Below are 15,000 nucleotides of genomic sequence, written 5' to 3' on the forward strand. Positions count from 1 at the left end.
GAGGTAAGCCAGGGCGACCTTCATCAGCTGGGACCAATATTTGCTCATTACTCTCCAGCTTTGAAACCGCCTCCGAGGGCGGGGAGACAGAGGAGGAGACGCCTAGCTCTCATTCAAACCACCACTTCGTTTCTTATAGGCTGTGCAGTGCATTTAGATGCTGTGCTGTTAAACATATTTTTTTATTGGATATGTAACGTAGAGTTTGCATATATTTGTGCATCAATAAACTGAGAATACAATTACAGTGTTTAATCTTATATTGTGTCTACAGTCTAATGACCTTTTTTAGTAAAGAATTCATTTTGGTGATGCTGGAAACAATTTTGGTTGACACACACACGTTTTTATAATATTACATTTACATAAGAAATAAAATGTAAATTTTTAACAACTAAATACCCTCTAAGCGTGCTTTTGGAAATGATATGTACACGCACTGTGACAGCACAAAAATACTTTTATTTACAAATCCTCGTGCGCTGCGCATGCGCGGGTTTCCATAGCCGCAGCAGCATCAACAAAAACCGACGAAACACAGCCAAGCATTTTTTAAAAATAGGGCGAGACTCCACCAGCGCTCACTTCCGTATTGTGTCACGTGCGGCTCAACCGCGTCGTCTATTGGTTGGCTTACATATCCCTGGATGAATTTGAGCGAAGATACTGAGATTCTTACATAAATACAAAAAAAATGTTTCTGGACAAATCACAAATATCGATTTCCAGTGATCCTATATTTTAAAATAAGAGAATAAATATATTCAAATTGATTAATATGATGTTTACCTGCAATTTTAGCTCTGAGCCCTAAGATATTGTACATATGTTGTGTCTGGCGCAGTGCAGGGTGGACACACTGACCGCTTAAAGCAGCTATAGAGACTCTAATACTGAATGGGTCACCAGCGGAGTCATGCACCGCATCTGCATCCCAGCTAAGACAAATCATTTAAAACCATAAACACAATGAAAATGAACACGGATCGATTCAGCCTCACTGTTGACGAGTATTTAGCGTAAGTCACGGTTATTTATATCTGAGTGGTTGTTTTGATGGTTCGTAGATTGATAAGCCTGCAGCCCCGGTTCAAAAATAAATGCTTGAACATTTTTAACACTACTGCTCATGACATGCCCTTTTTCTTTTTCCCTTTCAAGCTGAACGAATGTCCTGATCTATCTCAACGATGCAGTCACACAGCTACCTTGAACATAAAGAGGAATACACTCAGTTTGGTGTGGTGCGATATTTTGCAGAATAGTACGTTGTTGTTACTTAGCACTTATAGCTATGTTATATTATAGCTATATATTTTTATTTATAAATGATAATTATAGGCTCTATATAAATAAAATATTATTATTTATTAATAAATGCTATTGTATATATGTATATGAAATATTTTTAAATACAGATATTACCATGTTACATTACAGTTTTACCAGTGTGAAGAATGGGAATCATGTCCTCTTCAGGGAATTCAGTTACATCAAGGTGACTCCTCATAACAGAGAGTCTTTCATCCATACCTTTTGGAAATGCTTCAGACAGATTGGCAAAAATGGGGGTAAGCAGAGGCAAATGTCCCCTTCATCATTTTTTTAAGTTAAGCCATAAGCCTTTACTTTAGTTGCTTGCATTGGTAAGTTTACCAGTGAACTAATTCGGCCGTTTCTACATGCAGATCTGTTGGCGATGTCCGAATACAGTTCACTTTTACAGCTGTTGTGTCCTGACTTTCCTACTGAGATGGTACAAAATGCAGCCAGGTAGATCCAATAGTTTTTTTGATGTTTCCTTGATCCTTCCCTCCTTTCATGTTAATATTAAACAGATTTACTTAATTTTTTTTTTTTTTTTGTAGGATTGTCCTGATAGAAGATGCTACAGACTGTCTAATGTCATTCTCAGATTTTATTTATGCATTCCAAATCCAGTTCTTTTATGAAGGTAATACACTTTATAATATAATATAATATAACACTATATGAAGCTGCAATTATAACTGTAATAATAAGCTGTATTTTTCAAATTTTTCACTTTGGTAGTATTGAGGTTCTTCAAGTTTTGAGTCACAGAACCTACTTTATTAAAAAAAAAAGACAATTTAAGTGAATTCAGATAACATATTGAAAAAAAGAAGAAAAAAAAACAGTGTGACCACTTAAAGTAATCGTTTTTTTCTTATACAGTCAACTAAAATGAAGGGTAAAATCTTGAGGTTGAAAAAGTAGATTCAGGTGTTATCAGTCAAGCACCCAATCACAAAAGCACTGGTGATATTTAAAGGTTCGGCTAACAACAAAAGCTGCTCTGACCTTGAGAGTTTAACTGCGGTTGTAACAAAAGACCAGTGACATCATCAAGCATTTCTATGGTTACCGAGGCTCCGTCTTTCATCGGAATGATCTCATCCTCATTCAATTTCACAGAGTTTGTGGAGAGTGTGTCTGTGATCTACCAGGACCTGCTGTCAGGGAAGAGCCCAAACACTGTCATAGTCCCGACCTCCACCTCGGTGGAGCAGATATCCAGCGCAGCCAGCGAGGAGCCAGACGCTCAAGAAGGCGTAGACTCCTCCATCTTTGTGAATGTATAGAGGGTCTTTGTGAGAGGTTTAAACACAAGTAAGACAAAAGTTAACTTATTCATGTAAACTTGTTCATGTCATTTAGTTACCAATTATTTTTTGTTATACATTTTATTATATATATATATATATATATATATATATATATATATATTATATATTATTATTTTTTTATATAATACATTTTTCATATTTAAAATAATTTCAAAAGTTATTTTATTACTTTAGAATTTGCTATTTAATTTTTTTATAATATTCAATTCATATTTAAAGCTGCAGTCCGTAACATTTAGCACTGCAGTGGTTAACAAACAAAACTGCGTACGTCTTGTGGAAGAACATTGTAGCCGGAGCTACTTCTGTCTGTTTATGTGCATAATGAATCACGCATGTACTGAGCTACTCCACAACGGTACCTACCCGAACCATTCTAAAATAGTCCAAATATAAACACTTATTATAGGTGTACCATAGTGATTCAGGACAAGCCTAGTACACGGTTTGGAAAATGGATTCATGGTATACTCGCTTATGATAAATTCTTATTACATTTGGACACAAAATAGTTACAGACTGCAGCTTTAAATATATATTTAAATTACATATGAATAATTGCATCTATATTTATAATTATAAAAGAATGCTAATGCTTATACTTTTATCAATCACTTAATGTAATAGCACCCATTATAGCCATCTTTACCACTAGAATATGAAAGTAATTTCATTTTGCCAGGTTTCCTTCCAATGTTGCCATTAAGGAGATCTTAGAGAGCAGTCAGCGAGTGTCTTTCTATGGCTTCCTGATGGCCTTGGCCAAACATGAGGGAGTAAACCAAGACATCGGTGAGCACTGGATGATGCTTAAAGGGGTCATATAATGTGATTTCAAGTTTTCCTTTCTCTTTGGAGTGTTACAAGCTGATTGCACCAGAAGTTGCACAGACTAAAATCTCAAAACCAAAGACATATTCTTTATCAAAGTTAAGGCTCTGCCACGCCCCCCTAAAACGGCTCATTTAAACGAGCCCCCAAATGTCTACGTCACTATGTGGAAATATTTGCGTAAAGCCACTAGATGTTCTGTGTATGAGAGAGAGAGAGAGAGAGAGAGAGAGAGAGAGAGAGAGAGAGAGAGAGAGAGAGAGACAGGGTCACAGTGGAGTCAGCTGTCTTAACCGTCCGTGGCTTGTGTACTGCAAACACATATGAGCTTCATCACTGTGTCTGTCACACGACTCTGTTTCTCTTTCTGGCTTGAACTGATGGTAAAACTAAGGACATTTTTAACGGTTTTTACATTTATTTTGAAAGATGAAGCTCGCGATTATGGAAAGGGGCATTACATTTCCGACTAGAGCTTGAGGTGTTCGACCAATCACAGTGCACTGGGTCAGTTGACCAATCAGAACAGACTGTGCTTGTCAGAGGGAGGGACTTTATAGAAAACAATGCATTTGAGAGAAGCGGGGCATAGAGGACCTACAATAATGTACATTATTTGCAAAATAATGTGATTTTGAACATTAAAGCATGTCATCTTATTAAGTTACACTGAATACACAAAATAATGATTATTAAAAAGCATCATATGACTCCTTTAAATGTATTTCTGAATACTTGTAACTTGTATTAATTTGAAATATACACTGAATGCTTTATCTTGTGCCATTTATTAATCAGGTGCTCTTCCCAATAAATCGGACCTGCTGATTGATCCCGAGATGGACCAGGAACTAGAGAGACTGTGAGAGAGACGGACTTGCTTCAAAGAGTATATTACAGTCACTTGCTGGTTAACTATAAACCATCTGTTATTTTAAGACAGAGAGTTTGCTAACAGTCTTTTTTATATTTAATACATTTATTAAAGCTAATGTACTAGCATTTGACAGCATGTTTCTGTGATTCTTCCAGCATAGCTCAAGTTGCCATTAGCCCGACATCCAATAGCAGCAGCAGCGCTGTGGGACAGAAGGAAATGTCCAAGAAGGCCTCACCACGCAAGTCCCTACACCAACGCAAGAGGATCGAAATGGAGAGCGACGGTTCTACGGAGGAGACCGACTCGTCTGAGAATTAACATGCACAGACCTGCTTGTTACTATCTTTAGACAACTGTTATTGCCGGTTCATTCGTTTAATTAGAAAAGTGGCATTTCAGTAGTGCTGATGCATGTCTGTATTCACTACTTTCTAGTTCTGTGGGTGTCTCTGTAACCCAACTACTTCCGTTGCTCAAGCTAAAATAAATAAATAAATTGAACAGCCATATTATCTGAAATGACAATTATTTTATATTAACTTCTTGTTTATATGACTGTTGCATAAAATAAACATTCAGTAGTAGAGTAATTGATCTGTGATGAACTTAACCCAAAGTATATCATATTTGAGTACAATAAGATATATATATATATAAATTTAGTTTAACTAAATAAACATAAGATCAGTAATATATATATAATTTATTTACAATAAATGTTGTCTTTTTGAACATTTTTATCACTGATCATTTTTTTAAGCAGCAAATCAGTGAATTAGAATGATTTCTGAAGGATCATGTGACACTGAAGACTCGAGTAATGATGCTGAAAATTCAGTTTTGCAACACAGGAATAAATCACATTTGAAAACATTATTAAAATACAAAACAATTGACAAAACAAAACAAAGACAATTTAAAAACAACAACAACAACAAAACTTACTGACCACAAACATTTGAACAGTAGTTTATATAAAAATCTTTTGTTTGTGTGTATACACACACACGCACACACACACACACTCACTTTTAATAATTACACACCAGGACAATATATTTACAAATAGGGTTTAACTTTATGGGTTCCACAGAAGACATATGATCATTCAAAAAAATAAAAAATAAATAAATAATGTACAGTGATACATGAAATAGGCACAACTTGTGATTTTGTAGGATCGGTTCGCACATATTTTTTGCACACACAAATGGTCCTATTAACTGAATACCACCTTACAAAATGGCCTTACCAAGCAAAACATCATTAAACTAAAACCATATGGCCTGTTGATCTATTCAATGAAAACGATGAAAACTTGTTTAGTGAATATTGCATATTAGGTAAGCACATGCTGTGAGGATGTGCCATTTTGAAAGGACTGGTGAAGATGGGTAAATTTTAGGCCTAGGCTTTAAAACCTTTTTCTTTTCTTTTTTTTTTTTTTTTTAAATTGAGAAAGCACAACTTTTTTTTATAACCAGACAGCTGTATTCCTCAGCACCATAGTGTCCTATCTGTATATATTTTCAAGTGCCAGAGTAATATATTTTATGATTTTTCCATTTCAGTATAATTATAAATAAGATATCTTATATAATATGTAAAAAGAAAAGAAAATTATTTGGTTTTCACAGCTACATACGTCAGGGATACTGAGATTGAAGGTGAATGCTAACAAACCCAGACTACTCTCTGTTTGACAGAGCAGCATACGGGAATATAAGCACACATAAACATTAAATTTGAGAACCAAACGGAGCATGGATGCCATATTGTATTTGTGAGACTTTGTAGTGCGCAACTGACTGAAGATAAACAGCAGCAATTAGACTACCCTATTTAACATACAACACTTGAAATTGTGGCACAGCAATGCTCTGGATCACGCTTTCATAACCTTAGGTTTCAAAGTGGTGCTTACCATCCTTTCAAAATGATGTGAGAAATGTTGGAGAGTGGTTTTTAACCTGGGGTTTCGCAAAGTGGGACAGATGGACAGACTGGGCTGAATTCAATTACATGGTTCACTTCCATTCTGAGTGAAGAAGGACTTGGCCTAGTAAAGCTTTGGTTTCAGATAAACTTTGATATTTTATCCAGTCTAGCTTTAAAGTAACTGTTATGAATGTTTTTGCGACTTTGCAGCCCCCTACTGGTAAAAGAGCGAGATTCGCTGTCGTAATTACAGTCAACACCGGTACGCGCGCATTTGTTGCTGCAATAAAGCAATCCGCCCATTTAGCGGTATTTCGTATCCGCGTTTGTGAGGAGCGCGGGAAAAAAACAGAAACCATTTGCCTCAGATTAAGTGAGCCATCTGGAAGATTTTGAAACTGATATTTCAAGGTAAAAAAAAACTTACAGCTGTTTTAAGATCTCCTTTCCGTCTTATGTTGTTTCATCCATCATTAATGCATCAAACATTGTGCTTCGAAATAATTCAAAACCAAACTTCGCACAAATGATTTTTAAAAGTCACATCAAACATTTTTTGTTCGTTTTGTTATTAAACTTAGTAAGGCTTTACACCAGTCAGTAATACTCGAGTTGTACAATGTGAAAGTATTTGTTTTCAGTTTTTCGATTTTAACATTTGTCTAAAATAGACATCAACATTATATCATCAACATAACACGTTACAAAGAGGCTCAAAACCACCATCATGCGACACCTCATATAGTATGTGATAATGGAAAAATATGAATAGACTGAAGATCATTCAAGGAAGATGTCTTCTGTCGGACAGGAATATTCCATATGTTCTTTGTAGAATTGCTGAAAAGCTTTCCTGTAAAAACAACATTTATATATATATATATATTCATATCTATATTATATACACTAAAGTCATTTTAATAGCATTTTGGCAAGTTTTTTGATGTGATTTTTAGAAGTAGAATGAGTTTTGCTTTTATTTGTGCCTTCAAAAACTTTACGGGGAGTTGATTTTTAACGATAACTTATAAACTTTTAAAGAGAGACCTACTTTAAGCTCTGTTGTTGTTAATCGCTGGTTTACACTTTTGTTAAAGCCATCAGCCTGTATAATTTTAATTAGTTTCTTAATCATCTTTGACAGCAGAATTCCTGTTGAAAAACTAGATTACCCATGATTCTTCAGAGAATCTCCACCAATCAGAGATTAGGGTCAAATGGCACCAAAGGTAGTACACAGACTTCCTGTGCTCTCAAACTACTTCTCTTCATATGAAGTCAAACATTTTGAAATCAATAGTTTCTCTATTGTTTTTCATTTGATTGTCATTCATAATGCTTCATGGAATTGTAGTTCATTCTCCTCACTAAGGCCACATAGTCTTGCACCTTTTGTTTTTGGACCAATTTTTTTTCAATACTTCTTGGCTTCAAATCAAAGTTTGTAACAATGTGATTCACCTTGTTAACTGGCACTGTTGCACTCTATTCTCTTTTTTTTGACCAATCAACAGAAAGATTCTACTATTCTAATCCAATTAGCAAAAAAATTCTCACAAAATGAAAATTAACATTTTGTGGTCCTTAGTTGATATCTGTTAGCCCTGAGATTATCTGTATGCTAGTTAGCATACAACTAAAAGCTGATTTTTGACAAAAGTAAAAAAGTAAAAGTAAAAATCTCTCTTTCTGGGAAAATGGACCATAAAATTATTACGTAATTACTTTTTTTGTCCAGTTAAATTTGTCTAATCAAATGGCTTAAGATGAGATGCCCTGCAACAAACTAGCTAATAAATATGTATACTACTGTTACTGTATATGTGACTAAAGAACAGCTCACCCTATAGATTCAGCCAGTTTCGTGGTTGTATCATCTGAGAAGAACACATGACAGGCAAATTTCTGGCATGCTGGATGTTTCGTTATTATTCCAAAATACCTGAAAAACAAATGACAGAGTATTATTGACTGTCAAGAATGTTGCTTTATTTTTGGTTTTGTATGCTCTCTTTTTCCCAGTAGGGAGCATTGTACATGGGTAAAATTTGAGAGAAAAAAAGTTATTATATTGACCGCTTTAAATAAGTGACCACAAAATCTCAGTCCCAAATTAAGAATTTTATTCTTCTAAATGTATTAATACTCATTAAGAATCTATTCATCAAAGACCCCTGAGAACAGGTCTAGAAAAATATTAGGCAGCACAACTGTTTTCAACATTTATTTAATATATTTTATAATTTAATTTAACACCTAAATCACTTATTTTCACCTGAGAACTAGTTGAAATTGACAGAAAGGACCTAATAACAGCATTTTGAGAGAAAGCATGATTTTCTGTTCAAACTCACTTCTTGTTCCTCGGATGGCACCCACAGAAGGAGATGTTTTTCAACTGAAAAAAGTGAAAGCACTTCTCACCCTGTAAAATATGGAAAGAAAGACTGAGTGGTCTAATCAGATGCAGGGATTGAACACATTAGTGTAAGCTGCCTGCAGCCACATGATGTCAGTGCGGTGCGAGGTGGTCTTAGTATGTGTGCTTAACTCCTGATGCCTGTGGTTTACATCACTGAGCGCACTCACAGGGGCTTAAGGGGCGAGATCCCCCAACATTATGGCTACAGATTACCATTCGGTCTTAAGACGCTTCATTGCATAACTGTGGGACTGAATATGTTGCGTCACAGAGCACAGTTGAGTGAAAGAGCCTTATGGTGGCAACATCTAGCCTTGAGTTCAAATGTACATTTTTATTAATTCAATTGACACCCTCAAGCCTTGTTGAATTACTTCCATAAATTATAAAATAACTTTTTTTTTTGTTTGAGATTTGAAACGGTACTGCATTGCAGGAATGACCCTTGTGCTTATTATTATTTTTTTAAAGAAGAATACAGTATACAAACCCTTCCAGAAGTCTGACAGTCATCTTGAACAATGATTTTCACTCCTTTTGTGTTGATTTCCAGAATGCAAGGTGAAGGGGGGCTAAACTGCATTGTTGTTCGTCTGTTTGATGCTATCTGATTGCATAATCAGATTGCATATGAACATCAGATTAAATATGAACAACATCATGTCATTGTAGTTGTTATGTAAATATATACGGAAATTCAAGGCAGAATTATAATGTAAAAATTGATTTGTATACCTTTTGCATGGCGGCACAAAGCACATCATTCCCTTTGTGATACGGCACTTGAACAGAACCAAGGAATTTTACCCAGAATTTGTCCATCCAGTCACTTTTGACCTCTGAATAAATCATAGCAGACAGAGAAGGTCATTATTTTTCAATGCGCAAGAAACAGAAGCTCAGATACTTAAAATACTATAGCAAAGCCAAGATTTACCTTTAACAAGTTCATCCTTTGTCACCTTGACAGCATAAAACGCAGGGAAGATGCCTCTGGATCCAGTCCGCATGTTGTAGGCCTCGCACCATAGATCCTCGGCCTGCGCCTCAACCAATAAGGGGTCGTCCGCCTCCATCTCCAGCTCATCATCATGGCGAGGAACAAACCTGTAAACAAGCCAAAATTAAAAATGCTCAGGTCAAATCTCAAAAAAAGTGGTTCAGGGTATAGTAAGATATGTCTTAGTACTCAGGATATGTTTTTTTAGGGCATTGTCTGGTTTCACTATTGTTTGTATTTAGGTGAATTTCACAAAATAAAAAGTAGACTTTTTTAGGACAGTTACAAACCCGATGCCAAAAAAGTTGGGACACTGTACAAATTGTGAATAAAAACAGAATGCAATGATGTGGAAGTTTCAAATTTCAATATTTTATTCAGAATACAACATAGATGACATATCAAATGTTTAAACTGAGAAAATTTATAATTTTAAGAGGAAATTAAGTTGATGTTAAATTTCATGGCATCAACACATCTCAAAAAAAAGTTGGGACAAGGCCATGTTTACCACTGTGTGGCATCCCCTTTTCTTTTTATAACAGTCTGCAAATGTCTGGGGACTGAGGAGACAAGTTGTTCAAGTTTAGGAATAGGAATGTTGTCCCATTCTTGTCTAATACAGGCTTCTAGTTGCTCAACTGTCTTAGGTCTTCTATGTCACATCTTCCTCTTTATGATTCGCCAAATGTTTGTATTCCTGAGCCCATGTTGTGACTTCCGTTACATTGGCATTCTTGTATGTGATGCAGTGCAGTCAAGAGCCCGAAGATCACGGGCATCCTTACGCACAGAGATTGTTCCAGATTCTCTGAATCTTTGGATGATATTATGCAATGTAGATGTTGATTGCTTCAAACTCTTTGCAATTTTTCTCTGAGAAACTCCTTTCTGATATTGCTCCACTATTTTTCGCCGCAGCATTGGGAGAATTGATGATCCTCTGCCCATCTTGACTTCTGAGAGACACTGGCATTCTAAGAGTCTCTTTTTATACCCAATCATGTTGCCAATTGACCTAATAAGTTGCAAATTGGTCCTCCAGCTGTTCCTTATATGTACATTGAACTTTTCTGGCCTCTTATTGCTACCTGTCCCAACCTTTTTGGAATGTGTAGCTCTCATGAAATCCAAAATGAGCCAATATTTTGCATGCCATTTCAAAATGTCTCACTTTCAGCATTTGATATGTGATCTATATTCTATTGTGAATTAAAGGGGTGGTGAAATGCTCGTTTTCACTCAATATCCTGTTAATCTTGAGTACCTATAGAGTAGTACTGCATCCTCCATAACTCCAAAAAGTCTTTAGTTTTATTATATTCATAAGAGAAAGATAGTCTGTACCGATTTTTCCCGGAAAAACACGACCGACTGGAGGCGTGACGTATGGGCGGAGCTAAAGAATCACGAGCGCCAGTAGGTTTTTGCGTTGAGAGCATTTGGAAGCTGTGACATTACCTTGAGGAAAAAACCATCATCCAAAACAAACCATTGCTAACAGTCAGATTCAGCCATTTATTTATGATCCAGAATCAGATCCAGAGGCTGAAACTGAACAAGAGCAGCAGCAGCAACGACTCGCTCCGAGCGGGGCTCGAACGCACTAACAAGGAGGCAGAGATATTTGAAGCAGTTTTACTCACCGCATGCGGTTCCAACACACGATCGTGACCCTTTTTCATTGGGATTGCATCATCCTTAAGAAATAAACGATGTCCAAATCCGTCGTCAAACTGGGCCTTGTTTGTAAAACAAGCATTTTTCGAAATGCAGGGAACAAACACAAACACTTGCACAACTCCGTTGATGCTCTGTAAAAATAAACTCCATCCACTGGTCCCTTAATGCCGTTTCTTTTTTGTTAATCTGTGCAGGGTTGTCTTGCCCCGGCAACCAAAAACACACTCCTTTTGTGACATTTCGCGATGCTCTCGCTCTGATCAGTGATTGTCTGTGCACAGCGTCTCTCTGCTCTGCTATACAGGAGCGCGCGCTCTTCCGGCAGACGTGCCCTTAGCACCCATATAAGGAAATGCCGCTCCATCTAACGTCACACAGAGCCATATTCAAAAAAAACTTTCCGAAACTTGTGACAAACCGGAAGGAGTATTTTTGGAACAGAAATACTCCTTCAAATGTACAACTTAATTTTTGAAACTTTGTCCATGTTTAGCATGGGAATCCAACTCTTTAACAGTGTAAAAAACTCTGTATGCATGAAATAGCATTTCACCCCCCCTTTAAACATAAGTTTATGAGATTTGTAAATTATTCCATTCCATTTTTACTCACAATTTTTACAGTGTCCCAAATTTTTTGGAATCGGGTTTGTATTTTAGCTGCATTGTGACATTATTTAATTGTCTGGGATATGTTTCAATATGTCTTTTAAGTCACTTGGTTACCTGCTAGGTTTTTTTTTCTTTCAATAGTGTATCAAGGATTTGATCGAATCCTTACCTGAACACTGCTCTGTGGCTCTGTTCTCTTTCCTCTCCATTAATAACACAGGAGAAGAATCCAAACTCAGCACCTGAATGGGCGAACAAATGTTCATTGTCACAACAAGAACATCTAAGGATAGAGACAAATTTGGGTGGGAACAGCTGGCTGAATTTCATCATCTTGATCCTGGCTGGTGAATGGTGGGTTTGATATTAGCAAACTGGGGAAAATCTGTAGTTCTTGCAAAGCTTTGGCAGATGTATTACTGAAGAAGTGCCACAAGGTTCAACCCTTGGCATTTGGCCATTCCTTCTGAGCCTTTTTCACACCGCCCTTGGCTTCATTTGGTGTATCCACTGAATATATAATGTTAACAGATGTTTAGCTTCACACAAAGAGCTAATTTTTATAAATGTATAAGCCATAATTTTTTTCTGAATTATATTGCATGTTCATGCACTAACCTAACTAACCTAGGCATTGTAGACAATGGAAGTGTTTCACGCTCAAAAGTAGCCGAAATACCCCAGCAGCCTCAAGAAATGCCTAAATGCATTTTAGAGTACTAATTAAGATCTGTGCACATTTGCAACAAAACTCCATGTTAAGAAAATTATAAAAAAAAAATTAAAAATTCTAAATGAATTATTATTATTATTAAATTACAAATCAGCCCTTATTACTCACCAGAAAAACGTGACCGTCCCTTCACGAAGACGTTCATGAATTTGCGGGAACGGGGCATGTCTGAGGTGGTGTCTGTGGTGGAGTCTGCAGACAAACAGGAAGTGTCTCTCCTCATGTCCCTTCCTCCAGACTCTTCCTCCTCTTCATCCACTTCTTGATCCTCGTCGTCCTCGTCAATAGCAGACTCGTAGACGGTATTGTCACTGTCACTTTCATAACCTTTGTAGCAGTCCTTGATACTCACTAGCTCGAGCTTAGCATGTTCATCCACCACTAGGGTGTACTTAACAGAGTCATATGTCAGTCCTGAAGCATCCGTGCTGACCGCCACTGCCTTTAAGTTCCCTGTGTCCTCCTTCGCCACTTTAGGCTTGCGGGTTTCAGCCCACTTACTTGCGTCCCCTGCGTCGCTGAGGCTGACAGTCCGACATGGGGGCGTGGGTGGGTATACCTCATCCTCCTCGCTAATGGAGGGGTTCGGACAACCCGCCGATGGGTAGTAGTGAGGGGGAGGAAGCTCCGTGTCCGAACTAATGGACATGCGGTTGCTGTCGCTGCTCTGGGACAGATATGGACGCTCTTGTTCACCGTTGACTGGCGTGAGGTGGATCTCCTCTGTTGCATTTCCTTCTGAAATGTGATAGTCCTTGTTTTTGTCGACCAGCTGGTCACACGTACCATCATTCTCCGCCGGATACTGCTCTTGGTCCCGATAGCCAATGAAGGTGTGATACCGGGCTTTTTCCTTACAAATGGTTGGGATATCAAGGACACCCTCTATCAGGGTCACTTCCGTGGATTTTTCCCTCATGACCTTCTGCGTGAGGGGTGCCACCAGATTGGGGTTGTTCAAAGACTCCGTTAACTTGTCCTTCTTCTTGGTGTGAAAGGCAGAGGCTTTGTTCGTGGAGGAGGCAGGGCCCCGTGGTTTGGTGTCCGCCTTGGCCTGAACTTTGTCCCCATCGGTCAGGCTAACCTGCTCGGGTTTGGCTGCCGGATCTCCTGTTTCACACACACAGAAGATTATACATTAGGCAATAAGCCTAGTGGAGAAAAACATCTAAAGAAGATTATGTAAAAATGTCAGTCAATGCTATAGTTAAAGTCTTGCAAAATGCTAAGTTTCACTCTGCACAAGACGTAATCAATCTTGATTACTTTTAAATTAATATAGAAGGTGAATATATGATATATGGTATAAAATATAGGGTTGAAGTGCGTAATTTTGTCAATCGAAGAAAGTTACCAGCAAATAATATGAGATTAAAGCACCAAATGTATAAATGTAAAATGTATTCTCATCCATATAGTGATGTAGATTCTAGTGAAACACATTATCAAAAAAGAAAATATTGTAGGGCAGAGAATTATTTCAATCCATCGCTTGGATGGTGGCAGATCTTAATTGGAGAAGTTTGACACCAGGAAAACATCCAGTTATGACATTTTGATTAAGAATTGCAACGCAATACTGTAGGTGAAAAAAATGAGAAAGTCAAACATTCATGAATTATTCACAATAAGATCAAAAACTTGGGTTTGTAAAATAGATAGTGTGAATTTTCATTTAATACAGCATTTAGGGAGGTGCTAAAGCTTAAATATGCCAAATGCAAATTTCCCATCATCAGGGAAGCATTTAATTTAAGTATATAGTGAACCCATCCAAATTGGGAGAAAGCTGTAGTATTTAAACTCATAAATGTATTTCAACAAAAAAATAAACACATTAGCTTTACAGTATCCAAGGTTTTTTGTCATACTTGGAGAGTCGGAACGCAAATTAAATCTGATGAACTCTATCAGTAGTAGTAGATTGATGAAAATCACATTAAGGGTTAATTACAACACATAAACACACTTTCATTCCATGGAAGCGAAATACTACAAAAACACCTACAAATCCGAACAACAATACACCCACAACTTGTATTTCTTTCATTTATGGCAGTTCCTCTAATGCATAGCGGTGATTATAAAACATGTCTTGTTTGTAAAATTCAAGTCCCAGCAATTTTTCAGACATGTTCATTTGTGTGGTGTGCATGGCCACTACTCACCCTTAATGTGTGGTGATGAAGAGTGGGTTTTCTTTTCTTTCCTCCGTTCTTTCTCACCAAAGGAATTGTTATTTATTGTGTCCTGC

General features: G+C 37.1%; 1 protein-coding gene and 1 pseudogene across 1 annotated transcript in view; one reads left to right on the top strand and one right to left on the bottom strand.

Moving 5' to 3' along the window:
* Positions 1-1,190: 1,190 nt before the first annotated feature.
* On the top strand, positions 1,191-4,868 carry LOC113072566 (UPF0705 protein C11orf49 homolog; annotated as a pseudogene).
* Positions 4,869-5,371: 503 nt separating this feature from the next.
* Positions 5,372-15,000, bottom strand: part of LOC113072565 (C-Jun-amino-terminal kinase-interacting protein 1-like) — an 18,715-nt gene continuing 9,086 nt past the window's right edge. Inside the window, exons 5-13 of the mRNA XM_026245554.1 lie at positions 14,915-14,996; positions 12,855-13,856; positions 12,183-12,255; positions 9,657-9,826; positions 9,455-9,558; positions 9,210-9,326; positions 8,652-8,722; positions 8,141-8,239; positions 5,372-7,150 (exon numbers count right to left, since the gene is read on the bottom strand). Of these exons, the coding sequence (XP_026101339.1) occupies positions 7,078-7,150; positions 8,141-8,239; positions 8,652-8,722; positions 9,210-9,326; positions 9,455-9,558; positions 9,657-9,826; positions 12,183-12,255; positions 12,855-13,856; positions 14,915-14,996 (1,791 nt within the window). The 3' untranslated portion in view covers positions 5,372-7,077. The remainder of the gene's footprint in view (positions 7,151-8,140; positions 8,240-8,651; positions 8,723-9,209; positions 9,327-9,454; positions 9,559-9,656; positions 9,827-12,182; positions 12,256-12,854; positions 13,857-14,914; positions 14,997-15,000) is intronic.

This window comes from Carassius auratus, unplaced genomic scaffold, assembly GCF_003368295.1.
Source record: "Carassius auratus strain Wakin unplaced genomic scaffold, ASM336829v1 scaf_tig00009499, whole genome shotgun sequence".
Classification (NCBI taxonomy): domain Eukaryota; kingdom Metazoa; phylum Chordata; class Actinopteri; order Cypriniformes; family Cyprinidae; genus Carassius; species Carassius auratus.